Raw genomic sequence first — 27,994 nt, 5'->3', positions numbered from 1 at the left:
AGAGTGCAGTAGAGATCAGAGACTCGACCCCTGCCCGCAAGGAACTGCCTGGGTAACGGGGGAGGCAGACACTGAAGTAATGGATGGGTGGGAGGGAGCTGGGTAGAATGGAAAGGTGGACGTGTAGATGGGTAAGGCAGTGGCGGGTTCTGTTAGCGGCCGGGGGTCGGAAGGCGGTTGGCCCGGGCAGCTCGCCCCCAGCCATTTTGCTAGTTCTCCCGTGGCGGGACCCTCTCCTTGTCCTGGACACTGGAGGATTTGGGGCAGCGATTTACTTAGAGTGCGGGGTTGCTCCTGGGAGAGGTGCAGACAGGCGTCTGTGGCATTCAGCTGAGCCGCGTGCTGGGCTGAGCCGGGTGGCCGCTGGCAGGGTGTCCCGGGCCTGGGGAAGGAAGGATTGGGGTGGCTAGGGGTATCAGAGCAGTGCCTGGGTTGAAGCTTGGAGGTCCGGGCCAGGCCCCGAATGGGCTTTCTCCTTGGCCCCCTTCCACTGACCTCTGCCCGTTCCCCGTCGGCTGTGGGCTTCCAGGGCTCCGGTTTCTCTTCTTCCCTTGGGCCTCCCTAGTGGTTCCCTCGGACCTTTTCACAGAGTGCTGTTGTGCGATGCCGGAGGGTTCTCTGGCCCCCAGGGGCCACGGGGAGAGAGCCATGACTCCCCTTGAGCTCCACGAAGATAAGAAATGTTCCCTGAGCTCCTCTCAGTGGGAATCGCTTTTGTTCCCTCAGTTCTAATGTGCGTGGGGGAGGATGTTCGGTCAGCACCTTCCTGTGACTTGCTCTGCTCCAGGGTCATTCTCCTGTGATTCGCTCAAATCTTTGGCCGTCAGGTCGGGACCAGTCATGCCCAGATGCCCCGTTGTAGATGGAGCTGTGATCTCTGATCTCCCCACCTGCTGATACAGGGTCAGTCCCTGGGTCCCTCTGGCCCTTCTTCACTGACCGGGGCTCCGGGTTCCAGGTTGCCGGAGTCGAGGCTGACCGAGCCGCTTCCCTTGCCTCCTGAGTTGCTACGGGCATTGGGGTTTCCCAGAGGGTTTCTGGGCAGGGCTGGGTACAGTGCCCTGCACAGAATAAGTAGCAGCGTGGCTCAGTGGAAAGAGCACGGGCTTTGGAGTCAGACGTCATGGGTTCGAATCCCGGCTCTGCCACCTGTCAGCTGTGTGACTGTGGGCAAGTCAACTTCTCTGTGCCTCAGTTTCCTCATCTCTAAAATGGGGATTAAGACTGTGAGCCCCACGTGGGACATCCTGATTCCCCTGTGTCTACCCCAGCGCTTAGAACAGTGCTCTGCACATAGTAAGCGTTTAACAAATACCAACATTATTATTATTATTAATAATAATAAGCACTCAATAAATACAGTTGAATGAATGAATGAGTTCCTGCTAGCTGAGCGGCATCTTGTCTGAGATGCCGGAGGTGGGTCCTGAGGGATGAAACCCCAAGCCTCCTGCCCCTTGTCCCTTGAGCTTTCCTCCAGAAATGGTGAGTGGCCATTGGTGGGCATAATTTGATCGAGAGTCAGAGCTGGGCTGGGCTGGTGGAGACCGCTCCGGTTACTCCAGCTCCGCTTCAGGGAGCCCCAACATCCAAAGTGTGTGTGGATCTCGGGGGGAGTCCAGAACTGACGGAGGCTTGATTTCCGGGACCCTCACACCACCTACAGATTGGCTTCACCCTTAGACAGTGTGTGCGATGTGCAATCGCACACGCATGCAGGTATGGACGTGGATCACATCTCCGTTGGAGGAACTGAGGAAGGTGGCTGTTATGGATTAGTCACAGCCAAGCGGCACCTGAAAGAACTCATCTTCCCACCCAAATCCTATCCTCCCCCGACTTTCACATCACTGTAGACAGCACCACTATCCTCCCCACCTCACAAGCCCATAACCTCGGCCTTACCTTCAATTCACCTCTCTCATTCAACCCACATACCCAATCTGGTACCAAGTTCTGTTAGTTCCACCTTCACTGCATCACTAAAATCTGCCTTTTCCTTTCCATCCAAACTTCTACTCCGTTGGTCCAAGCACTTACCTTATCCCATCTTGACTGCTGCCTCCCGTCTCTCTCGACTTGAGGCCATACTTCACTCTGCTGCCCAGATCATTTCTCTAAAAAAGTGTTTAGTCCACATCTCCCCGTGCCTCAAGAACTTCCAGTGGTTGCCCTTCCATCTCTGCATCAAACAAAAATTCCTTACCATTGGCCTTAAAGGACTCAGTCAGCTCGCCCATTCATTTAGCGCCAACCTAATCACTGTACCTCGATCTTGTCCATCTCACCGTCAACCCCCTCACCCACGTCCTTCTTCTGGCTTGTACTCCTTCCCCCTCATATATATGATAGACCTCCACTCTCCCAATCTTCAAAAGCTTATTAAAATCACATCCCCTCCAAGAGGCCTTCCCTGATTAAGCCCTCTTTTCCCCTCTTCCCTCTTCCTTCTGCATTGCGTATGCACTAGGATCTGTACCCTTTAAGCACTTGATATTCACCCCTGCCTCGGACCCACAGCACTTCTGAATATGTCCATAATCAGTGCCTGTCGCCCCTTCTACACTGTAAGCTCCTGGTGATCTGGGAACATGTCTACCAACTCTGTACTCTTGTACTCTGCCAAGTGCTTAGCACAATGCTGTGCACACAGTAAGTGCTCAGTAAATCCCACCGTTGGATTGATTGTCCCCTGTGAAGCGCCTTGCCCTTTCAGGACCCGACTGGCCCATAGGGTTCCCGGCGATAGTAATCCTGGAAAAAGGACAGGTGGTCAAAGTGGGAGGTGGTGCTCTTGGTGGTCTTAGGGACCTGGGGGAGGGTCATTTTGTAACCGTTTCGCTGGTTTGGCCTCTCCCTCCCAGACGCTGTTGCAGTACGCGGGCAACAGGACTACGTCCGAGCACGTGGGGCCGCCGCTGCTGGAAGTGTATCGACTGGCCATCCAGAGCTTCGCCAGCGCCCGGCCTTTTCTGACCACCGAGTGCGAAGATGTCCTCCTGGTGCTCGGCAGGCTGGTTCTGTAAGTTGGCCGGAGCTGGCCCTGCTGACTTGGGGGGTGAAGAAGTGTTCTCGACGGCACCCCGAGCCCCTCCCCGGGGCTTGGGTTATGCTCCCCCTTCCTGGGTCGTCCTTGTGGCCCCTTCAGCTGGCTCTCTACCGGCTGCCAGCTCGAGGAACGGGTTCCATTGTCGGGAGGTCCACCTTCTGGCCAGGCTCCTTTCTCCAGGGTTGAACTGTGGACGAACCTCGGCCGGGCGCTCTCCGGTCCAGGGCCCTGGGGCCAAGTTTGGGTTTTGGATGGTTTGACCAGCACAGCACAGGGAATTTCATACTCTGCACCCTGAAATGGTGTCTGGGAGCTGGGAAATGTTCATTCAATAGTATTTATTGAGCGCGTACTATGTGCAGAGCACTGTACTAAGCGCTTGGAATGAACAAGTTGGCAACAGATAGAGACAGTCCCTGCCGTTTGATGGGCAGATGTGTCAGCCACAACTGATCTGGGCTGGGGAATGGGGAAGGAGGTGGGCAAGGGCTAGCCTGGGTCTTGAAAGAAATTGGGCTGAGTTGAACAGACGTCAGCCCGTGGGCTAAAACACTCGAATCATAGCGGAAGCGATCCCTAGCCTCCGATGTGTCCGCAGTGGGGGATCCGCTGACAGAGGTCAACGTAAGAGAGCCGGTGGGTGTCCTGCCGCCTGGACCAATCGAATCCGGGGGCCGGGCTGAGTGGCACAGCGCTGGGCGTCAAAGGAGCACACACCCCACCACCTGTCCCCATCTCCGTCCCTCCCATTCCTTCCTCGGATGTGGCTGGCACTGGCTTCCCGATCTTCCCTTGATAGCTTGGCTCGCTGCCGGCCGGCGGGAGAAGCCGCGTGGGTGTTCGTGGCAGTGTGGAGCCGAATGGAGGAAGCCATTCGCTGGGAGAAAACTTGGTGGCACGGGGAGAGGTGTGCCCTGGTGAGGGTGAACTGGGGCAAGCCCCAGGCTCACCATTTGCCCACTGGGCTTACCTCCCTGCCCACTGCTCCTGTGTTGCAGAAGTTGCTTTGAGCTGCTGCTCTCGGTGCCGGAGAGTGACCTGCCCAGTGAAGTGTGGGTGCCCTTCCACCAGACCATCCAGGTGAGTGCATGTGAGCATGAACGGGGTCCCCTGGTCACCGCGATCCTTTTCCCCACCCTTGGCGCCCACCCGAGGCCAGGCATCCCAGGCCACTGGGCAGTGGATCCTAATGGTCCCAGGTTAGGCAGGTTGGCAAACCGGACCCCCGGGCGGGCCTCTGCCTGGCTTAAGCAGGGTGGAGGTAAAACCCCCTCTGAGGCAGAAGGTGGTGTCGACTTGAGTTTGCAGAGCCTAACCCGGGATTCGAAGGCCTTAATTTCAGAAGGGGCGGGCAGATGTGTGAAGGTAGGAGAGGAACCCATATCCTCAGAGACGGATTTCAGGGAAAGCTTCTGGGGCTCCTGACTGATCAGCTTCTCTCCTTCCATGGCCAAATCCGTACCCAGTCCTGTTCCCTCCTACAGGGGTACCGGGGTCCCTCTGCCTTCTTGCTCGTTCGCCCCACCCTCCTGCTCGTTGCCCTTAGATACCAGCTTTGAAGCAGGGGAAATCCTCTCAGACTTCGTCTTTCCATTCCTCAAAGCGGGTCAGTCCGGGGTTCAGTTGAGGGCAGGAAGGTGGCAGAGACAGGAGGGTGGTGGTGTCCCCTCTCCCACTCCTGGAGACTGCGAGGTGTCAGGCTGCCTGCTTCTCTCTGCATTTTGCTGCTTTGTAGCTCCTCCTCCTCCTCCCTTTCTGCTCCCTCTCTCTCTCTCTCTCTCTTCCCTGCCTTGATCTGCTGAGGGGGAAGGAAAAAAGGAAGTGTGATGCTTGCCATGAAAGGAGACACATACTGGGACTCCAAGGCCAAGTTTGGGGGAAGGACGGGGAAGCCCCGGAAGCAGGGGTAACAGAGCCAGCGCGCCCCCGACCCCTAGGCTGGCTTCAGGGTCACTCCCCACTTGCTCACCTGATGCCTTGCCTGTAGGTCTGTCACGGATCAGCCTGTTGCCCCTGGGGAAAAGGTCACCTTAAAGTATAAATGAGTTTGTAGTATTTTTTAAATGCTTACTCTGTGCTAAGCACTGTACTTAAGCACTGGGGTAGATACAAGATAATCAGGTCCCACGTGGGGCTCACAGTCGACGCTTCTGAATATTTGTGGGCCTCCGCTGCCTGGAGGTTCCTTGGGGCTTCTCTGGTTTGTGTCAGTGGGTGTCCTGGCCTCCTGTGGACAGTGGATCCCTTGTCTCAGACGGAGGGGCTGAGTGGGAGCAAAGCCAGCCTGGTGTCGCCCCCAGATGTGCCGAGGTCCGCCTGAAGGAGACGCTGGTAGTGTGCGCGGTCCGCCCACGCCCAGCTTCATCATCAAACCACCCCGACCCTTCTCGGACCCACCAAGCCCAATGTCCCCACTCCATTCCCCCGGGCTCTGCGCCGGACTCCTACACCTGCGGACCCTCCCCATCACCCCCAAGGCTCTGCCCCTGCCCGAGGCGACCCCATCCCCTGGGCCCTTCCCCCTCCAAGGGACCCACGGAGCCGCTCGCGCTCTGCTGGCTTTCCTCTGCGTGGGTTGACAAAGGTGGGCAGGTGTGTGGATGTCCTTCCAGGTGGAGGGGATCCTCGCAACCAGAGAGCTGGCCCTGGCTGGGGGAGAATGGAGGGAGCGGGAGCTGAAGGGCCAGGCAGGGGCAGAGACTCCCTCTCCCTCTGGCTCTATCTGCTTCTCCCCACAGCTGTCGGCCTGGCCGACTCCTCTCTCGGGTCTGTCTGCTGCCACTCCCCCGAGCCCACGCAGCCGGACCACCTAAACCGGGCCCAGGGGGAGCGGTATAGCCGTGACTCAGAGCTACCTTTTTCTCCCCCGGCCCGCCTGGGTTCCCTCCCGCTCCCCTCTCAGCGGGCCAGCCGCATTTCCCAAGAAGTGAGCCCGTTGGTTATTGAGAAGTGCGAATAATAGTCATGGTATTTTCTGCGCATCTACTGAGGGCAGTGCCATGTAGTTAAGCCAGCTCCGGGGAAGGTACGGTGAAAGTTTGGGATGTGATCCCTGCCCGTGAGGAGCTCTTGCTCTGATGGTGGAGACAGCCGGCAGTATTTATAAGCAGTGGATGAACTGCCCAGTCGAATATCCATGTAGCCCCAGGGCTGAGGGTGGGCAAGAGGCAGCTGTCGGAGGGATGGGCAAAGAGGGTGGGAGACCAAGCGGCAGAGAAGCTGTCAGACTGGGTGCCGGGAGAGTGGTGGGAACCGGCCGTGGTGTCGGAACCGGCCGTGGTTTGCTTCGGAAGCCCTCCCCGGGGAACGGGATCGGAGAGAGAATGTCAGCCGAGGAAAGGGAACAGCGTTCCTGGAAGGGAGGGTTGGCCCGAGGTTCGAGGGGGCTGAAGTTCGAGGGCTAGGCCTCCGAGCACGGGGATGGAGACGGCTGGGTAAGCGGAAGCTGGTTGGTGGAGAACCAGAAGTGGAAAGAGGATTGATTGACCGGTGTCTCTTGAGGAGTTTGAGGGGGAGTTGGGAAACAGGCTAGAAGGGTCCCTGGAGAGAACTGGGTGGATCTTGACAGGCTTAAGTGACCGATTATGCGGCCCCTTCCAGTTTTTCGTTAGAGGATGACTTCTGCGTAGTAAAGAGCAGGTAAAACAAGATAGAGCATGGCTCCTTCCACCTAATGATAGTAATTGAAGCATTGGTTAAGCACTTCCTATATGCCAAACACCGTAATATGTGCTGAGGTGGATACAGGATAACCAGGTCCCATAGGGGGCTCGCAGGGTCACTGAGTCCCAGGCCTGTGTTGTTTCCTGTAGGCCACACTACTTCCCCAATCCAGAATAGGACGTGAAGGATTAACCCTTGGAAGATCAATCAATCGTATTTTTTGAGCACTTATTGTGTGCAGAGCACTGTACTGAGTGCCGGGAGAGTACAACATAACAGATACATTGACTTCCCACAGTGAGCTGACAGTCTAGATGGGGAGACAGACATTAATATAAATTAGTAAATTATGGACATGTACCTAAGTGCTTGGGGGCTTGGAGACAGTGTGAATAAAGGGTGCAGGTCAGGACGACGCAGAAGGGAATGGAAGAAAAGGAAAAGAGGGTGGTTTAGTCAGGGAAGGTCCTCTCGGGGATCGTGTAACGAAGATGGAATGCTGGGTTGCCGTGTAGGTGCACACCAAAAATCTTCAGTCCCCTCTTTCCCCACTAGTACCTATTTCTGTGGCTAGTTGACCCTGTAACATAGTGTGTTTTTAATTTCCTGCTGTGTATTATATTTGTATTTTTGTGGTTTGGGGCCAGTTGGGGGAATCGAGGAAACACAAAAAGCTCCCTACTTCATTTCCTGTGGGGGGAGGTCGACTTATTCAGAACTCCTGGCTTTCTCGTCTGTTTCGACGGGACAGATCGGGAGAGCGAATGGGGTCTGGCAGGTATCCAAGCCCCCACTCTAGTGGACCGCTGCCCTGGAGAGTGTCGGCGCCCAGTTGATACTATGAATCGCAGTGCCCGGCATTGGTTAGTGACCTGAAGTGACCCGGCCCATGTCCCACATCAGGCAAGTGGCAGAACTGGGGCTGGAACCCCATCTTTTGACTCCCAGGCCTTGACTCTTTTTCACTGGTCCCTGCTGTCTGCCTGTTCTTCCTGGTTTTCTGTTACCACAGTCAGAGGCAGTATCTGGGTGGGCCCACGGTCTGAACCACGATGGCCTTGTCTAGGGTTCTCTCGATCACCCTCCCCGTTGCCTGTCTGCCCCTGCTTTTTCCCTTGTGTTTGGGATCTGGTCCAAGACTTATCCTTTTGTGCATCCCAGGGCTATCTGTCAATCCCGAGCCTTCCCCTTCCCCAGCTTGTCTTGGACAGATTCCCCCCACGCCCTCTTGTCCCGTCCCACCCTGCCTTCCATCTGATCTCCTGTCTGACCTCTCCCCGGAGAGCCTCCCCTCGCGTCCCGCCATCTCCCACACTTTGGAACGGTCGCAGTCTCCACTCCTCCCCACGCCTTTGGGGGACCAAGCGTGGGGAGGCATCGAATTCCCCTCAGGCCCCGATGCCTAAGTGAACCAGCGGCCGGACTCTCCGCCCACTTTCCCTCCCTCCCCCTCCCCCCCACCGTACGTATTGATCCGGTTCCTTGTCTCGTACAGCTCATCGCCGCCGCCGCCACCACCATCGGCGCTGGCCCGGGCGCCTGCTGCGGGCAGGGCGCCGCGGTCCCGGGCGCCTGCTGTGGGCAGGGCGCTGTAGTAGGCACGTAGGAACATGCCATAGAAGTAGAAGGCCCACTCCCTGCCCTCAGAGCGTTTACAGTCTAATGGGGAAGACAAGTGAACACATTGGCCAAATGTACAGTAGGTAAGAGTAAGTGCATAGGGGCAAGCGATAAATAAACATGGGGGCGATCCAAGAAACGACTAACTCATTCGTTGCCCACGGTATCGGTCTAGTGGCTGTCTGCATCCTTTGCTTTCCGTGTGGGCTCTATGTGACTGCTGTCCCCGCCAGGGCGGTTTGACTCGGATGGGAAACCCCCAGGAGGCAGGCCGGTTACATGCTTCCCAGTGGCGTGCTCTGCCCCGAAGACCAGGTCTTTGTAGACTGCTGGACAGGAAATGCCCTCAAAAGAAAATTTGCAGAAGTGAAACCGTGTCTGGGAAACAAGGGAGTGCTGCATGGCTTTTCAGAATAACTTGACCAAAAAAATGTGCTAGCCTACCCCAGTCACTTTCCCGGTGTATTTTTGGCTTGCAGGACTCCCATGATGCCTTGCTGGAATTCGGGAATAACAACCTCCAGGTTTTGGTGGACATCACCAAAGAAGGCGTGTGGAAGAACCCAACCCTTCTGAAAGTCCTTTCTCAGCAGCCGGTAGACCCGGAGGACGGTAAGAGAGAGAAAACGCCGTGTGCTCGTTTTGGGGGCCTGGCTGCTTTCCGCCCCTCCGGGCTGAGCAGAAGGATGATGGACCCCAGCTTTCAGAAGTCTAGCGGCAGGTGCTTTCCACAAGCCTCGAGGCCTCCAGCGGGTCAGGGCTGCCCATCCCCACCTGGTCCTTTCCCTGCATCTATTTATCTTGATGATGTTGTCTCTTTTTGTTCTGTTCTGTCTTGCTTTGCCGTCTGTCTCCCCCATTTAGACTGTGAGCCCGTCATTGGGCAGGGATGGTCTCTATCTGTTGCCGCATTGTACATTCCACGCACTTAGTATAGTGCTCTGCAGGTAAAGAGCGCTCAATAAATACTATTGAATGAATTCCCACTGCCTTCTTCCCCCCAGCCAGCTAGAGGGCAGCTCCACCCCTAGTAATCAGTCAACCCTTACTGTGTGCGTATAAGTGTCTCAGAGAGTATAGTGCAATGGAATTGGTAGACACTTTCCCTGCCCACAACGGGCTTAATGTCTAGGGGTCATCATCATCATGATCATGGTTTTTGTTGAACATTTACTATGGTCCAAAGAGTGCGGTAATAAGGTCGGGCACAGCCCCTGTCACACACAAGGCTCACAGTCTAAGTTCAAACAGGACCAACCACTCCACCCTCCGGCCACCTTGCTCTCAGGGCACCCGGCATGCGGGGAGGACAGAGGACCAGCTCCCCGAGGCCCAGGGAGCGAAGAGGTTGTGGAGGTGAAGCTGGCCCTGGTCTTGCCCCGCCGTTGTCTGCTCCAGCCCCGACCCCAGCTGCCCCCTCTGGCTCAGTGACCCCTCCCGGTAGAGCAGGAGGCTGCTGCTCCTGAGATTCCTGTCTCTCTCTGGCTGCTTTTCCTCAGTCTCTTTTGCCTGCTATTCCTCTGTCTCCCCACCTGTAAACTGAGGGGGTCCCTTAGGGTTCAGTTCTTTGGGTCCCCTCCTGTTGCTCTCACTCCCTGGGGCGGGGGGCAGGGGAGGTTCATCAGTCAATCATTTATTGAGCGAATACTGTGTGCAGAGCACTGTACTAAGTGCTTGGGAGTGTACAACACACAATATAATAGACACTTTCCCTGCCCACAGTGAGCTTACAGTCTAGAGAGACAGACATTAATATAAATAAATTACAAATATGTACATAAGTGCTTTGGGGCTGAGGGCCGGGTGGGGGTGAATAAAGGGAGCAAATCAGGGTGATGCAGAAGGGAGTAGGAGAAGAGGAAAGGAGGGTTTGGTCAGGGAGGGCCTCTTGGAGGAGCTGTGCCTTCAATAAAGCCTTGAAGGAGAGGAAAGTAATCGTCGGCTATGAAGAGGGAGGAAGTTACAGTCCAGAGGCGGGACGTGAGCGGTCAGCGGCCAGATAGATGAAATCGAGGTACGGTGAGTAGGTTGATGTTAGAGGAGCGAAGCGTCTGGACTGGCTTGTAGCGTGGTGGGGAAGGAGGGGGTGAGGTGATTGCTTTAAGGCTGACGGTAAGCAGCTCATCCGCTCCCATGGCTTCAACTGCCAATTCTATGGAGATGACCCCCGATTCGACCTCGCTAGCCGGATTCTCCGCCCATTTCTGCCATCTCGTGTCTCCTCCTGCCAGTGAAGTCCCACCGACAACACAGGCTTAATATGTCCCAAACCGAACACAAAGTTCCTTCCAAATCGTCCTCTCCTCGACTTAACCGACACTGTTGACAGTACCACCGCTGACTCCCCATCTCTCAAGCCCGTAACCTTGGTCTTATCTTCAACTCCCTGCCTCCACTTCAACCTCCTTATTCTGTCTGTCCCTAAATCCAGCATGGCGATAACTCACCCCTCCCTCTCCACTCAAACGGCTACTCCACAGATCCAGACTCTTGTCATAGCTTGTCTACTCCGCCAGCCTTCTCGCAGACCTCTCTGCCTCCTGTCTTTCCTGGGAGTTGAAGCCTTGGGAGCGAATGAGTTCTCCAAGAGAGAATAGAAAGGGACCTAGGGCTGAGCCTTGGGGAACCCCTCCATTTAGAGGGTGGGAGGCAAAGGAGGAGTCGGTGAGACTGAGCAGTGGTCAGAAAAAGAGAGATAGAAGAGGAGAGTGTTGGGGAAGCCAAGGTCTTCTCCAAGAGAAGAGGGTGGTCCGCGGAGTCGAAGGCAGCTGAGCAGGTGAGAATTAGGAGAAAATAATGGCTGTTGGATTTGGGGAAAAGGAGGTCACTGGTAACCTTAGAGAAGCCCATTTCCATGGAGTGGAGGGGCAGAAGCCAGATTGGAAGAGGTCGAGGAGAGGAAATGGAGGCAGTGGGGGTAGAGGAAGGGTAGGTGGGAGATGGGGCGAGAACTGGAGGGAGCCGTGGGGTCAAGGGAGGATTACTGGGGAATAGAAGAGCCTTGAGCATGTTTGAAAGCTTGGTGGGAACCCTAGGAAAATGAAACCACCTTTCATACCATTTTCTTCAGATGCTAACGTGTGGCCCACTCCCCTTTTCCTCCTCCCTCCTGTCTGTAATGTATTTTAGGGCCTTTTTTCCCCGCTAGACAGTAAGCTCCCTGAATGTCGGGATCAGCCTTCCTCCATGTACTCTCTTCCGCTCCATATACGCCAGACCACCCTTCGCCCCACCTTCAAAGTCTTATTAAGGTCCCTCCTCCAAGAGGCCTTCCTTGATTAAGCCCTCTTTTCCCCGGCCCCCTCTCCGTTCTGCATTGTCTCTGCGCTTCGATCTGTGATCTCTGAGCATTTGGTATTCACCCCACCCTCAGCCCCACAGCCCTTATATACGTGTCTCTGTATTATGTAGTATAGATTATAGTAGCGTCTTGTTTCCCATCTAGACTGTAAGCTTCTTGTGGGCAGGGAACGTGTATACCAATTCTGTTGTACCCCCCCCCCCCCCCCCAGCACATAGTATAGAGTTCTGCACATGCGCGGTAAGCCCTAAATAAGTCCCGTTGGTTGTTTGATCGTCTCTACCCGCTATGTTGCACTTTCCTCAGCACTCTCGGTCCGGTGCCATGCATGCAGAAGGCACTCAGTCTACTCATTGGTTGACTGAGAGTTGGTGGTTGCCGTGGGGCAAGCTTGGGAGCTGCGCAGCCTCGGCCGCCAGTCCAGCGCCAGGTCCCGAGAGGGTGGCGGGCCGTGTGGCCGGTGTCGATCTAGCCCGCTGGCGATGCCAGAGGAGCGGGGCGGAGCTCGGTCCCGTTGCCCCCGGCTCCCTCGTGAGGCTTCGGAGGGCAGCAGAGGGCAGACGCGTTCTCCGGCGCTGGTCCAGAGCAGAGGGTTGGGAATGTATAAAGGAGCTGGGAACTTCTCTCTCTTGTGCTCTCCTCTTCCCGCAGCCAGTAGGTGGATGGCGCTAGAAGGCCCGTTCTTCCTGCAGATGCGAATCAAGCACTTGCTCAAGTCCAACTGCATCCCCCAGGCAACCGCCCTGTCCAGGCTGTGCGCCGAGGCCCAGGACTTCGCTGGCACGGCCTCTTTCCGCCTGGCCTACATCACCTGTCTGTGCTCCCTGCTCCCCAGCGAAGAGGCCATCAAGGAGGTCGGTGTGGCGGGGACGCAGCCGGGCGGGGTGGGCTGGACGGGAGAGATGGGGGCGCGGGCCGGGGGGACCCCGCTGGGTATTGCAGCAGAGTTTGGGTTTTTCAATCTGAGTGAAAAGATAACCGTGAGACATTCTTCAGGCTATTTCCAAAGAGGTGGGAAACCCACGTCAGACCAGGGCCCCCCCGAGTAGCCCCGTGCTGCCCTCGGGGCACGATGTGGCGGGAGTTTGGAACCCAGTGCGAGGCGAGCGTGGTGGGGTGAGCCGGCCAGGGTGACTCTTGGCCTCTGTTTTCCCAGTTGCTCAGCTCAACGTTCGATTTCCGGGTTGGGGATTTATTTCCCGGAAAGGGACCATCAGCTTAAACGCCACCTCGGATTCCCGGGGGCACAGACGGGCCCCCGTCCCATATCCCCGCGTCTGGATGTCAGGGATGAGGGCCACCGTGGGCAGGCAGGCGGGGTGGGTCCACGTCTCACAGCTCACCACCCACAGGAGGTTCAACCCTCCCCATCCCGATCTCTTCTAAGACACAGCCCACTCTGCCTGTCAGGAGCGCCCTAGAACTTCCAAGTCTGAGGGGGGCGCCCCCGCTCTACTGCTGTTGCAACACACGCTTCTGCGATTCCATCACCTCCCCCTTCACCCTCTCCCCCTCACCCCACCCCACGCTTACCCTGGGCCCTCAGGCCCGGACCCTGCACCAACTGCCCCTTGGCATGGATGGCGTGGTCCCGGAGGTTCTGTTCCACTGGGCCGGGAGAGCGGTGGGCGATCGATGCAGGCCAGGGGCAGAGTTGGGAAGGCCAGCCGGCTAGCCCGCACGCTCCTCGGAGAGGGCCGGTCGGTCTGGCCGGAGGGCAGAGGCGGGAGTGGGCGGGGCCACCCTGCAAAGCCCCAACAGACCCACGCCGGCCGCCCGATGCCTGACTGACCGGAGAGGCCTGGTCGGGGCTCAAGCCCAGAGCTGAGCGTACATCCTCTGAGCCGGGGTCAGCCCAGCAGACAGGGGTCTTGGTTCATTCGGTGACCCTGGTCAGGGGCTCCTTCCTGGGAGGTGGGGACGGGGGGATATTGCCGTCCAACACTGACCTTTACCTGCCACCATGGTATAAGGCCGGGGTTGGCACTCAGATGACGGAGTGGGCCGCCGCTGCTCCGGCTATGCCGCCGGGACCGGGATCTGTTCGTTTGAGCTGCCGCCGTGGCCCTGCCTCCTGGGTGAGCTGCCTTCCCACCTTGCCGGTCTGGGAGAGGGGCCCAATGGAGCTAGTGATGTGTGATGGCCAAGATGGGTGCCATCGTGGGCAAGGCAGGCAGCCAGTCTGGACACGGACGTCAGGGATGAGGGCGCCGGTGGGATGGGAGGAGTCAAAGTGGAGGGGGATGTGGCGGGGACGGGATGGGACATGGATCTGGGAGGACAGTTGACCGGGGTCAGGTAGTTGACTGCCTCTCCCGGGCCCGCCGGGCAAGATCCCCATTCCTTCGGCACCCGGACTGTCCGAGGGCAGCAGCTGAGCCCCGTGACTCCAGAACTGGGGAAAGACTCGGCCCTCACTTTCAGAGAAGTCGGTCTCCTGAAGACATTGGCTGGCGCATGAGCTGGCCTGGGAGGCGGGTTAGCCAGAAAAGCCTTCAGGCAGGAGATAAGCTTTTCCAGTGGCTGGGTTTGGCGTGCCCCCTGCCCTCCCCCCGCCCAGGAGAGTCGGTGAGGGCGGAGAGCAGAGAACAGGCAGTTGGGCCAGCAAGAGGAAGAGGTGGCCTGATAGAGGGACCAGCCAGGAGCAGGAGGGGACTTGGTGGAGACTTTTGGTTTTCTCCACAAAGCGTTATGGGGGGTAGGGGAGGAAGCCGGGGTCCATTCGTTGTTTCAGAATGGTAGTTCGCATTGCCACCAGTGAGGCAGGATAGAGGCAGGGAGACCCGCACGTTAGCCGTCAGGGCTGTCGCCGGAGAGCGGGTATCTATGAGATAGCGTTGGAGGGGAATTGTTCCAGGCTTGGAGACGGAGTGGGTGTCGGGGGATGGATGGGAGATGGAAACACCGGAGGGGGGGGTCCAGGCAACAGCACCAGTCGCAGCGGGAAGACGTGGGGGTCCGGTCATCATCCGAACTAGATTTGAGTTGGCAGTGGGGCCCGCGAGCAGGGCCATCCTTATCGGAGGCAGGAGAAGATGAAACGGGCCATCGGGTGGGAGGGGCAGGGCTGCAGGTTTAGGCTGGGCTGGCCGCAAACAGGAAATGGTTTGGGCAGCACCGGGGACGTGAGAAAAGTCCAGAGCCAAAGACCTGACCCTGTACCCCGAGGGTTCCCCCAGGAGACAGGCAGGGAGGAGCAGTGTGCCCAAGGGTGGGCAGGAGTCTGAAGCCGAGTCTCAGAAGGGTTTAGAGGGACTGCTTGGGTGACGGAGGGACCGGCGGAGTGGGCCATCTCGGGAGGAGCCAGGTGGCAAAGTCCAGAGAATGAGGGTCAAGAAGAGAGAGGTGGAAGTCAGGAGATGGAGGCCGGGGGGGGGGCTTCCCCACAGTCTTCTGGTGTTGTGTGCTCAAGGGCGGGCGCAAGGTGAAGGGAGGCCAGGGATCCAGAATTTTTTTTTTCCCAGTAATGGGATGTCTGAGTGGCCGTGAAGGCAATGGAGATGAGCCAATCTGTCGATGGTAGTTATTGAGCCCTTACTGTGCACAGGGCACTGTACTAAGCACTTGGAAAGGTGCAGTCCAAGGTATTGGAGACAAATCCCCAGCCCACAAGGAGCTTACAGTCTAGAGCTGGGGTGAGATGGAAGGAGAGGAGGCGCAGGGCTGTCCTGGGTGAAGGTGGAGGGACCCATCATCTGGGGCAGGAGAGAAGTGGGGCTAGAGGCCGGATGGACACCCTTTTAGACGCTCACATCCACTGGCTTCATTATGACAGTGGGTTGAGGAAATTGTTGGGAGTCAGGGATGCTGGGAGCAGGCCACTTGGGGCTCCGTGGGGAGAAAATGGAGGAAGGAGGAGCCAGAGAGTCTCCCCGAGGCTCCCGAAGTGCCTTGCTGGCCCACCGGTCAGGGACGACCCACCCAGGGCCAGGGAAGTGGCCACAGTTCCGCAACCATGTGCGGACTTGGGCCCGTCAGTGACGTGTCGGCCCCCTCCTCGCCCAAACGCTTAGGAGGCTGAGTCCGCGAATCAGGGGGCCGGACCGGCCCCGGGGAGATGTGCCTGGCCGTCTCCGGCCATCCGGCCATCCAGCTGTAAAGGGGGGCACAGGAGAATGGCGGGTGGGCTCCCACGTAGGTTGTCTCCCGTTGGCAGAGCAGGTGGGGCCTCTGAAAGACCACACAGTGCTCCAACAGGAAGCACCATCTCACCTGGGGTCGCTGGTGCTCTCTGGGGTACTCAAGTGATCTGGGTTGGTTTCTTCAGAAATGAGCGTTCTGTGGCTGCCATCGACCTCCCTCTTGCCCCGTCTCTGATTGGCGCCTGGAGGTGCCCTGGGTCTCGGTTTCCTCATCAGACTCAGCCGGGCTTTGATCTGGGCTCCCGCTGGGGCTGGCTCGGGAGCTCTCGGATTACCTTGTTTATCCCTTTCCTGGCCCCATCTTTCACACAGGCTTTGCTCTCCGAGCTGTGTGCCGGGGCTGGTGCCCGGGTCGGGTCTGGCCACCCACCTGGGCCCCCTGTGCTCTTGGCGCAGGTTGGTTGCTCCTCATTTGGCTGTCAGTGGCCACACTGGTTGAGCCCTGCAAAAGTTTCCCCACCCAGTCAAACCCCTTGTGTTCCCGGCCCTTCTTCTTTCCCTCCTCCTAGCTGAGTTCCGGGCAGCTCCACAGCCGTCGCCCCGGCCGTGGCCCCAACCAGCCGAGGAGACGGCCCTACTCTTCTACCCTGCCCTCCTCCCCCTCCCGTCCTCAGTCCATGCCCTCTGTCCACCTAAAGTTGTGAGCAGTTCTCTGGCCCTCCCATCCTCCCGCTGCCAACCCAGCCCCCTCGAGCCTCGCTCCAGGCTCACGGTTGCCCGAGCGATCATCTCTCCCTCTGTGAGCAGTTGCTGGGCGACAGGTCGGCCCCCTCTGCGCCCTGCCCCCTCGCCCCCTTTCGGAACTGGCTTTCTGGCATTCCAGCTGACTCGGCCGGTGTGCGTTAATTATGCCTGGCTGAGTCTCCTCTCAGAGGAGGCTTGCTGTTCTTCCTGACCCAGGCTGGGATGCTGCCTGCCGGTGCCATGTATCCCCTTCTCCTGCCTTTGCCGGGCAGCTGGTGGTCATCCCCCGCCGCGTGGCTCCGTCTCCTTCCCCGAAAGTACCTTGGAGTCGCTTCCAACTCCTGGCACGTCTGCCGCCTGATGGTTTCGGCCATTCCCCTCCCCGATCTGCCAGTTTTGTGGCCTGACGCCAGATGCCACTTCTTCCCTGGAGGAGCCCGAAGAGGTGGAGAGGCTGCAGTGGCTCAGTTTGAGCAGCCCTGCCCAGAGTCTGCCTGGCTGTCCGTCCACAGCTGTGAGGCCCGACGTGTCAAATGTGGTACAGAGCCTCTGGCCCCCCATATCCCAGCCCCTAAGGACGCTCTGCCCTGCTACAAGCAGACCCCTCGGCTTGCCGAGCGGTAGGAAGTTCCCTCCCTGTCCTGCGGCCGAGCTGGGGGTGGGAGAGAGGACTCAGCAGCTGCATAGGTTCCTGCCACTGCGGTCCCCGGTTGGCCCGCCATTCGGTGGATGGTATTTCTTGAGCCTCTAGTGAGTGTCTATAAAGGATCACTGCTGGTCAGATAATTCACCAGGACATTGGGAGGAATTATGGGCAAGCAGTCCTCCTGGAACCAAACCATTTATTAGGTGCTCATTATTAGGAATGGGGTAGCCCCACAATCCCTGACTTGCCCCTCTTCATCCTGGACTCCAGTCACCTAGTATGGAGCATCTAACATCCCGGATTCTCCACTGTCCTGCGATTCTCTCCCCATTGCTCCAGGAAGGACCACCCAACGCCCCTGACTCTCCGCTCTCCATCCCTGAATCTCCTTGCAGTAACTCCTCATGGACCATCTAATGGCCCTGGCTCTCCCCACAGTGAACAGCTTGGACCCTCCGCCCCCCCCCCCCCCCCCAGCCATGTTTGCCTCCAGGGATCCATTTTGGACCTCTTGGTCCCCAAAGCTGTAGTTTTGAGGGTGTGATTGTATGGACCAGAAACAGAGAAATGGTAAGCGGGCAGGACTATTGGTCTGCTTAGCCCGTTGGTAGAGCAGCGTACCAACTTTTCCAAGAAGTTGCTGGGGAGAAAGCCGGGGGATGGTGCCCCAACAGGTAGACGAGGGCTAAGGGTGGTTAGAAGGAGGTAATAGTTGCCGTGGGAGTGGCGTTCACTGAAAGCCTGCTTGGTGCAGTGCTCTATGCTAAGTGCTTGGGAAAGCACAACAGAAGCCCAAGATCTGTGCCCTGCCCATAAGGAGCTTCTGTTCTAACAGGGGAGACCCAGACAGAAACACCAAACCTGCCGTGGGAGCTGTCGGGACAGCAGGGAGCTCAGGGTGCATCGGGGCCAGGATGCGGTCGATGGAACTGAGGGATAATTGCCCCACGTTGCTCCTGTCCTGAGCCGTGGGGTCGGGAGAGACGGCCCCCGTGCCCCTGCCGTCGTCCTCAGGTGGGTCACGGCTCCGGCCCCGTTGACTGCCCGCCTGCCAGATGGGACGCAGACGCTAACCCACTTAGGCCAGCGGCCTCCCCGGGAGGTGGGCGAGCGTGGTGGCTCTGGCTGAGCCACCATGACAACAATTTGCCCTCCTGGCCAAAGTCCAGGGGCGGCGGGTCCCCCGTCTGGCCGCTCCCCTCCCCGTCCTCCCCTCAGGGTGGCCTGCGAGGAAGGCTTGCGCTTCTGGAAGGGGAGGGGGCTCCGCAGGTGCCTAGTTCTCTACAACCGCTTCACCTCTCAGGAGGCCTCCCCGGCTCCCCCGCAGGCACAGCTGCAGCGGCCTGCTCCTGGGTCTCTCTGAGAAAACTGAACTCTCCGTTTAGCCTGAATTATGTCTTGGTTTTTTCACATCAAACTCTGCTTCTATATCCAAGCTGCTTCCGGGGCCCCGCCACCGACGGCTGGATTCCCAGCTGGGAACATGGGGTCTGAATGTGATTGGGTGGTGGGGGCGGTGGGCGGGGGAGGGAGGTGGCGCGGCCAGCATTTGCAGGCTCCCACCCTGACGGGCTTCCCGTGGGAGTGGTCCTGGCCCCTTGAACCGCGAGCTTTATAGATCCCTGATGGCCGCTCGTGCTCCCGGGCCCCAGAGTGGCCTCCTGGCCCCAGCGAGTCAACCAGCTTACCCGATGGGGTGCGAGAAGGGAGGGGATCCGGGCCGAGAGGGACCAGGCGCCGGAGGAATCTGGATCCCTCCCCCTCCCCGGACGTCCTATCTGTACTGGTCCCTACCAGGGGTCAGTCCCGCCACAACGCTACCACAAAGACGCTTCAGGGAAGTCTCTGCTCCCTCAGTGACTCGGACGTGTCGTTTTTGATAGATTGCAAAGTTGGACTGCAAGGAAGTACTAGACATCACATGTAATCTGGAGTCTGAGGGTCAGGATAACACAGCATTTATTCTTTGTACGACTTACCTTACGCAGCAGCTGCAAACTGCAAGTGTGTATTGCTCTTGGTAAGTATCTAGTTTTTTTCACTCTCTTTGACAGCGCTTCGAACTGCTTCTTCAATTGACTGCTCTGAAATGTCGTTTTGTTTCAGTGATGAGCTCGGGGATCACTGTCTTGCTCCAGACCCCTGTTGGCCTGGGACTTAGCCAAGCGCCCGGGGTCCTGAGGACTGGTCCTGGGAAACTGCGTTCCGGAGCCGAAAAGGGGGTGGGGGGTGGGGAGAGACACAGAGAGAAAAAGAGAGAGAGAGAGAAAGAGAAAACGCCTCAAAATGGGTGGGGAGCATTTAGTAGGTGTGAAAGACCACCCCCTTCTAATAATAATTTTTTAAAATGTTGGTATTTGTTAAGCGCTTACTATGTGCCAAGCACTTCAGGGAGCACATACTCTGCCTCGGTATATGCTCAGGTAGCTCTTCTGTAGCATCAGCTTTCTCTCACTCTCCCTTCCCTTGTCTCCTCCCCCTGCCCTGGAAGCACTTGGAGAGGGAATTTGAGGTCCCCTGCGGGTGTTTGTGTGTGTGCGCGCGAGTGCATGCAGGGGTCTTTAAACACTGAGGTGACCTGCTCCTCTTGTGAACCAAGATTAGCCACAGACCTCGCTGGGTTTTTGGAGCAACGCAGTAGAGTGCTGAATTATCGGTAGTCTGCCTTCTATATGGCGAGGAGCAGCGTGGATTGATTCAGGTCCCTGGTTGTAGTGACGTGGGAAGTGGCAGGCGGGGCTGCGCATGTCAAAACAGAACGAATCAAGGATGGGGTGGCAGCTGAGCTCCAGGAGCCCGTGGCTTCGGCGGGGTTCCCCGACTCCTCGCAGATTCTCTGCCGCAGGAGGGGCTCCTGGAGTCCCCACGTCGCGACTGGGGGTTTGGATGGCAGTTGCCGTGCCCCCTGTTGACGGTGCTGCCCAGAGTGGGGCCCGCGCAGAGCCAGAGCCACACCGAGGGCTGGGCGGGGTGAGGGTGGGGCGGTCAGGTGGCCGGCGCTCCTGTTCGCAGTGGGAGTAGCCAGGTGGCCGGTGAGCGAGCGGCGTGTCGGGCTAAGGGCGCCCTTTCCAGAGTGGCTCGGCTCTCGTCCCGGACCTCCCTCCCATCCCGTCCCTATGCCCGGTGGAACCGGCCGGGCGTCCGCAGGGCCCGGCGACGGTGTGTCCCCGGCCTCCACGGTCCGGCTTCCCGAGGATCTCTGCGGCGCGACCTGCGGGCTGGGTTTGACCAGTCGCTTAGGAGCTTTATCGTTGCTCTTCATCAGTCGATCATCATCGTTATCATCTGTAGTATGTTTTAAACACTTCCCGTGTGCCAAGCACTGTGCTAGTCGTGGAGGTAGAGTATTGTCAGAGCGAGCCCAATCTCTGTCCCATGTGGGGCTCAGTCTAAGGGAGAACAGATGAGGACACTGTGGCCCAGAGAAGACAAATGACTCGCCCAGGGTCACTCAGCAGGCAAGTGGCGGAGTGGGATTACAACCCATATCTCTGGACTCCCGCGGGTGAGGTTTCCCCTAGGCCACGCTGCACCCTTGGCTCTTCGGTGCTCTCGAAAGGCACTCAGAGGTGACATCCCTGCCGCCGAAAGAAGGAACGGCCACTGTCCGGGCTGGAGGCGTCGGCCAGGGCCACCGGCCTCCTGGCTCCCCTGCGGAGGAAGGATGGGATGTTCGGGCTGTTTCTGCGCGTCTGTTTGTACGGGCTCCTGGCGTCGGTGGGAAGTGTCTCCGAAAACAGCCTTGAATGTTTGTCTTCCTTCGATCCCTTCCGAAACTGGACGTGCTTGTGCCACAGTGTCTTTGAACCTTACGTTTCTGGCACGGGAGTGACCGGGGACCCCCTCGGCTCTGACCCCGGCAGGGAGGTGTCTTGTTACCCCAGGCTGGGGCTGCTGGCCCACGGGGTGACTGCTGGGGGCACCCGATCCTTCCAGAAGGGCTCGGGCCGCGGGCTATCCCTCCCTTGGGTGCCAGGGTCTGAAGCCGCCGGTCGGGGGGAAGCACTCAGGGGCAGATTACGGACTGGGACCCTCTCCTGCCTTCCGGAGCGGCTCTTGGTGCAAGTTGTGTCGCCCTGCCCTGCGCCTGGGCCCTAGTCCCCGGAACCAGTGGCGACAGCAAGTGTGGCCATTTGTTTTGGAAAGATGGTTAGATTCTCCCCGCCCACTGACCTCCTCCCTTCTGTTCTTGCCCCACCTGGCTGGTTGGGCTGCCGGAGGGGCTCGGAGCTCAGGAAACTGGCCAGACTTCTTCCTGGCCAGCCTCACAGATGGGCTTATCACTCCTCCTCTCCGACCCCGAGTGGAAGGGCCTGGAGGGACACGCCGGGAGCGTCGGGAGCAAAGGAAGCCCCGGGCAGTGGAGCAGTCTCCCCGCCGGATCTGGGGCCGCCTCCCGGGGCGGAACGGAGAGCGGGGCTCGGCCGGGACCACGGCGGCAACGGCCCCAGAAGCCGAGACCAGTGGTGGGGGCTGCCCCGCACCCATGGCTTCCTGCTCCAGCAGTCTGACGGCGGGCAGTGGCTGGAGCAGGCGAGCCGCTTGGGTGAAGGAGCGGCGGGCTCGGCTGGCCGACCGTCCGTCCTGAACCGGCATGTCCCGCGGGGGCAAGGGCGTGTGTGTGCGTGTGTGAGTGCGGCCCCACGTCCCCACCCTGTCCCCGCTTCTGCTCCGCCTAACCCTTTCCTGCCCTCTTCTCCCGCATTGCAGCTCAAACCGCTGGCTTCACCCTCATTTAAGCCCCGCTCCCAGGCCCACCTGGTCCTGCACTTCCAGGGGAGAGTTTTGACGCCAAGGCGCCCCGGGGCCCCGGGTGGGAGAGAGCAGCTGGCGGTTGGGGGGGATCCCTATGTAGGGAAAGATTGGGCCATCTGGCGGCCCGCTCTCTGCGACGGGATTGAAGGCTAGCTGGTAGGCCGGCCAGCTAGACTGTTTTTCCTATTTCTGTCATGCTCGGTCCGAGCATTCAGTACAGCGCCCCGCCCACCCTGTCGATGGCTGGCCGTTCCCCCAGTTAGTTATCTTTTCGTGGCTGTGGTTTTACCTCGGGGACAATAGTCTTCGATTTCTCTTCCGCAGGGAGCTGACTCTGTTTTGGAGTAAGCTGCAGAGAAGGATCGATCCTTCTTTAGACACGTTCTTGGAACGGTGTCGTCAGTTTGGGGTCATCGCCAAGACCCAGCAGCACCTCTTCTGCCTGATCAGGGTCGCCCAGGCTGAGGTAGGTCGCTGGGCCGGGAGGGTCAGCGCGTGGGATGGGCCGGGGATGAGTGGGAACCACGTGCGAGCCCTTGGCTCGGCCCTCCGGGTGGGATCGCGGCCTCCCCACCGGCCGTCGGAGGCACCGGACCGGGGACGGTCTCGGCCCCGTCGGTCCTGGCAACCCCCGACCGCAACCCCCCCCCCCAACCCCCGCCTTCCCAGCCCCTCGGGCCCGAGTCGGTTTACCAGAGTGAGGGACCGTCTCTCTGTCTCCGTCCTGGCAGGCAGAAGGAGCCGGGCTGGGCGTGTCCGTGCTGCTCTGCGTGCGGGCCCTCCAGATCCGGACCGGCGAGGACGACGAGATGAAGGCGTCGGTGTGCAAGACCATCAGCTGTCTCCTGCCCGACGACCTGGAGGTGCGGCGGGCCTGCCAGCTGACCGAGTTCCTCCTGGAGCCCAGCCCGGAGGGCTTCGGCCTGCTGGAGGAGCTGTACCTGCAGCCCGACCAGAAGTTCGACGAGGAGAACGCCCCCGTCCCCAACTCCCTGCGCTGCGAGCTGCTGCTGGCCCTCAAGGCCCACTGGCCCTTCGACCCCGAGTTCTGGGACTGGAAGACCCTGAAGCGCCACTGCCACCAGCTGCTGGGCCAGGCGGCCTCAGACTCGGACGGCGACCTGAGCGGCTACGAGCTGTCCCTGCACGAGACGGACGTCCTGGAGTCGTTCCTCAGCGACTACGAGGAGGCCAAGGAGGACAGGGGCTTCCGGAGGCCGGACGCGGCGGAGCCGCTCAAGGAGAAGCCGCGGGACAAGAAGCCCATCGGCTCATCAGAGCGCTATCAGCGGTGGCTGCAGTACAAGTTCTTCTGCGCGCTGTGCAAGCGGGAGTGCATCGAAGCCCGCATCCTGCACCACTCCAAGATGCACATGGAGGACGGCGTCTACACCTGCCCCGTCTGCCTGCGCAAGTTCAAGAAGAAGGAGTTCTTCGTGCCCCACGTGATGGAGCACGTCAAGATGCCCCCCAGCCGGCGGGACCGGCCGAAGAAGAAGCTGCTGGTGAAGAGGGAGCAGCCCGCCAAGGCCCTGGCGCCCCCCGACCCGGACCCCCAGCCGCCCAGCGTCGCCGGGGGGGAGCCGGAGGCGGAGGGGGCCGCCGGGGACCCCCACGAGTACGTCACCTTCCGCAACCTGGAGGCCTGCCGGCTGCAGGACCGCGACCTGTACCCGTGCCCGGGCACCGACTGCTCGCGGGTCTTCAAGCAGTTCAAGTACCTGAGCGTGCACCTGAAGGCCGAGCACCAGAACGACGACGCCAACGCCCGGCACTACCTGGACATGAAGAACCGGCGGGAGAAGTGCGCCTTCTGCCGCCGCCACTTCATGACAGCCTTCCACCTGCGGCAGCACGAGCAGGTGCACCGCGGGCCGCAGCCCTACCTCTGCGTCTCCATCGGCTGCTCGGCCCGCTTCTCCTCGGTCAACGAGCTCCTGCACCACAAGCAGAAGCATGACGACCTGCGCTACCGCTGCGAGCTGCGGGGCTGCGGCGTCGTCTCCAGCGACCTGGGCCAGCTCTACCACCACGAGGCCCAGCACTTCCGGGACGCCTCCTACACCTGCACCGTCGCCGGCTGCAAGAAGTTCTACTACTCCAAGGCCGAGTTCCGGGACCACCTCTTGGCCCACGCCGCCCCCGCCCCGCCCGCCGGGCTCTCCAACGGCGGGCCCGCGTCCCCGGCCGCGGGGCCGGGGGAGGACCGCTCGCCGCCGGGCTGCCCGGGGGAGCCGCGCCCCCCCGAGGACCCGCCGTCGGGCGAGGGGGCGGCCGGCGCCCCGCCGGAGCCCGGGGAGGCCGCCGCCGGCGACCCGGCCAAGGACCCCGGCGACAGCGGCTCCAGCGGCCGGCTGAGCCCCAGCTCGTCCACCTCCGGCAACGAAGGGGACCCGGACCCCTCCCCGTCGGAGGGGGGCGCAGCCGTGTGCTTCGACGGGAAGAGGTTCACCTGTGGCCTGGCGGGCTGCGGCTCGGCGTACAAGAACGCCCGCGGGATGCAGCGCCATCTCCGCAAGGCCCACCCTTACCACTTCAAACCCAAGAAGCGGCCGGGCGGGAGGCCGGGAGACCCCCCTCAGATCCTCGACCCCTGCCGGGCAGCCGGGCCGCCGGATGCCCAGCGGGCCTGCTCCGACAGCGGCAGCGAGTCCCCGGACGAGAGCCCGGAGCGGCCCGCCCCCTCGGCCCGGCGGGTCGGGCCGGGGAGCTGCCGCCCGGGGCCCGAGGACGCCATGTTGGAGCTCCTGCTGGGCCTGAAGCACCTCAGTCTGCAGAACGCCGCCTCGCGCCTCCCGGAGCCTCCGGCCGAGCCGGGGGCGCCGCCGGCCTCCCCTGGCAGCGCCGCCGAGGCGGGGCGGCCAGACGGCCCGGGCGGGGAGGCCGTGTCCAGCCAGTACCTGGCCCAGTTGGCGGCCAAGCCCTTCTTCTGCGAGTTGCAGGGCTGCAAGTTCGAGTTCGTGACCCGGGAGGCCCTGCTGATGCATTACGTCCGGAAGCACGACTACTCCAGGGAGCAGGTCCTCCAGCTGAGCATGTTCCAGCACCGCTACTCCCCCTTCCAGTGCCACATCTGCCAAAGATCCTTTACCCGGAAGACCCACCTGCGCATCCACTACAAGAACAAGCACCAGATCAGCAGCGACCGGACCCCCCACAAGCTGTTCGGCAAGAAGAAGGTGGTCCAGGCCGGCTCGGTCCCCGGCGGGAGGTTGAAAGGCCGAGCCCCCGGGCCGGTGGCCTTCTGCCCCAACGGGGCCGACCGGGGCGGCTCGGAAACGGACCCGGAGTCCTCCGGCGAGGAGCCCGGGGGCGCCCCGCGGGAGGGCCGGGGCAGCCGCCGGACGGTGGCCCGGGGAAACCTGTGCTACGTCCTCAGCAAGATCCAGAAGCCGTTCCGCTGCATCCACAAGAGCTGCACCTCGGCCTTCACCAGCCTGAAGGGCCTGATTCGCCACTACCGCACCGTGCACCGGTACAGCCGCGAGCAGGTGTGCCTGGAGAAGGACAAGGCCCGGCGCAAGAGGGAGCTGGTCAAGTTCAAGAAGGTCTTCGTCTGCAAGTTCAAGGAGTGCAGCAAGCGCTTCTTGGGCGCCAAGGCCCTCGCCAAGCACTGCAGCGACTGCCACCACCTGGACCAGCTGGAGGGGCCCGAGCCCGAGGGCGCCCCACGCCTCCCCTGCGGCCAGCCCCAGTGCCCGGCCGCCTGCCACTCTCCCGGCAAGCTGCGGCAGCACCGGACCGAGCAGCGCGGCACCGGCGGGCCCGACTGGGAGATCCACTGCGACCTGGACGGCTGCGGCCGCGTCTTCTCCCACCGCAGCGGCTACTCGCAGCACGTCTTCTTCCGCCACAGGGACTTCTACGATGGCCTCTTCCGCAGCCCCAAGGCAGAGCCGGGGGGCCTCCCCGGTTCCGAGACCCAACCGGGCTTCCCGGGCGAGGACCCCGAGGGCGGGCCGAGGCCGCCGGGGGCCAGGAGCCGCAAGTGCGGGTTGGTCAGAGAGAAGCAGCCCATGGCCTTCAAGACCAGGGAGGAGGCCCTGGGCATGTGCCTGGAGCAGGCGGAGCACACGCAGTACCCGTGCATGGTGCGGGGCTGCCTGTCAGTGGTCAAGCTGGAGAGCAGCATCGTCCGGCACTACAAGCGCACCCACCAGATGAGCTGTGCCTACCTGGAGCAGGAGCTGCAGAGGCTGGTGCTCTGCGTGGAGTACGGCACGAGGCTGACGCCCCCGTCCCCTTTGGACCCGGACCCGGGGGCCGGGGGCCGGGACGGTGAGGAGGAGGAGGGGGAGGGCGGCAAAGAGGAGGACGAGGAAGAGGACGACGACGACGAGGAGGGCGATGAAGAGGAGGAGGATGACGACGACGGGGAGGAACCGGGAGGGGAAGAGGAGGAGGAGGAAGCGGCGGCGGCGGCGACAGTGACAGATGAAAGCAGAGACTGTGCAGCGGGAAGGACCGGGGTCCCCCGCGTCGCGGCGGGAGGCCAAGCGCCTTCCTTCGCCACCCCGGAGGAGGGGAGCCAGGGGCGGGCAGCGGGCACCCCGCTGCTGGGGGCCGAGACTTTTCTATACCGGAGCACCATGGGGGCCGCCCAGAGGGTGGGGGCCCCTGAGCCCAGCCTTTGGAAGGCAGAGCAGTCGGTCCTCGGGGGAGCCCAGAGCCGGGCGGGCTTCACCGACCTCCCTTCGCTCCCGCCTGGCAGGAGGGACCCTGGAGATTGGCGGCTGAGTGCCGGACCGGACCCCGCGGCCAGAGTCTTAGACCGCGTCCCCAGAGAACCTCTGGTCCGCAAGGCCCCGCCGCCCCGCCCCATCGACCTGAGGACCTATAAGCCTATGGGCTTCGAATCCTCCTTCCTCAAGTTCATTCAGGAGAGCGAGGAGAAGGAGGACGATTGGGATGAGTGGGAGCCCCCGGAGCCTGGGTCCCCGTCCGGCAGCGGAAGGGCGGAGAGCCCCGGCGCAAGGGCGGAGAGCCCCGGCGGAGGGGCGGGGAGCCCTAGCGGGGCGGCGGGGAGCCCCGGCGCGGCGGCGGGGAGCCCCGGCCTGGCGGCGGGGAGCCCCGGCGCGGCGGCAGGGAGCCCCGGCCTGGCGGCGGGGAGCCCCGGCGCGGCGGCGGGGAGCCCCGGCGCAGCGGCGGGGAGCCCCGGCGCGGCGGCGGGGAGCCCCTGTGCGGCGGCGGGGAGCCCCTGTGCGGCGGCGGGGAGCCCCGACGCGGCGGCGGAGAGCCCCGGAGTAGCCGGGGAAGCCCTCCGCGATGCCAGCTTACCTCAGGCGCCGGCTGAGCCTGCCCTCGGCGACAGGCCAACCGCTGACTCGCCCGGCGGCCCTTCCCTGCAGGACCTGCAGGCCATCCTGGACAAGGCCCTGACGGACTGCGGCGAGCTGGCCTTGAAACAGCTGCACTACTTGCGGCCAGTGGTGGTCCTGGAGAGGCCCAAGTTCTCCGCCCCTCTCTTAGACCTGTTCCCTCCCAAGAAGGCCGATGAGCTGTGTGTTGGGAGCTCCTGAGGGCCCCACCCCCACCCCCATCCCCTGCCCGGGGCAGGGGACGAGGCTGGATCCGGTTCCGCTCCGGGGGGGCCCGGCGGTCGGCCCGTGCCCCGCCCGAGCCGCCACCGTCCACCGCCCCCCCTCTGACCCAGATCGGCCCTGGGAAGCGTGGGCTGTTGGGTTCCTGGGACGGATGTGATCTCGGTCGGTGGTATCGGCCCTGTGCATTAGCCCCGCCCCCGTTGGTTGGTTTTTGCGTTTGGGTTTCTTTAGTTGGTTTGTTTTTCTCCTTCCTTTTTAAAAGAAAATTGGAACTGTGGTCTGTTTGGTGCTAATGAATACATCGACATACTGGGGCTTCCTTTTCCAATTCCGTGTGCATGATTGTATATGAAACCGACCCCGTGCGGCGGTCCCAGGGGGAGGGTGGAGGAAGGAGGGGTGGACAGTTCTTACTTGACTTGAATGTGCGCTTTCAGAGCGCTTCATGTAATATATTGTACACTACAGCATCTTCTATTTTTTGAGTTATGAGTTTCAATAAATTACAATTTTTCACCCACTTCTCGTTTACTCCGCAAGACTTTTCCAGCCTCGGGCCAGGAGGGTCGGGGCCCTCCCCCGGGGGCCGCA

General features: G+C 60.9%; 1 protein-coding gene across 1 annotated transcript in view; it reads left to right on the top strand.

Annotated features, from left to right (window-relative positions):
• RLF (RLF zinc finger) overlaps window positions 1-27,924 on the top strand; it is a 34,173-nt gene extending 6,249 nt beyond the window's left edge. The window contains exons 2-8 of the mRNA XM_039914277.1: window positions 2,865-3,022; window positions 4,048-4,129; window positions 8,812-8,944; window positions 12,285-12,487; window positions 18,989-19,125; window positions 22,185-22,326; window positions 22,592-27,924. Coding sequence (XP_039770211.1) covers window positions 2,865-3,022; window positions 4,048-4,129; window positions 8,812-8,944; window positions 12,285-12,487; window positions 18,989-19,125; window positions 22,185-22,326; window positions 22,592-27,379 — 5,643 coding nt within the window. The 3' untranslated portion in view covers window positions 27,380-27,924. The remainder of the gene's footprint in view (window positions 1-2,864; window positions 3,023-4,047; window positions 4,130-8,811; window positions 8,945-12,284; window positions 12,488-18,988; window positions 19,126-22,184; window positions 22,327-22,591) is intronic.
• The last annotated feature ends 70 nt before the right edge of the window (window positions 27,925-27,994 follow it).

The sequence above is a fragment of the Ornithorhynchus anatinus genome, chromosome 16, assembly GCF_004115215.2.
Source record: "Ornithorhynchus anatinus isolate Pmale09 chromosome 16, mOrnAna1.pri.v4, whole genome shotgun sequence".
Lineage (NCBI taxonomy): Eukaryota > Metazoa > Chordata > Mammalia > Monotremata > Ornithorhynchidae > Ornithorhynchus > Ornithorhynchus anatinus.
The sequence above is the reverse complement of the archived record's forward strand: the minus strand, read 5'-3'. Positions and strand labels throughout refer to the sequence as shown.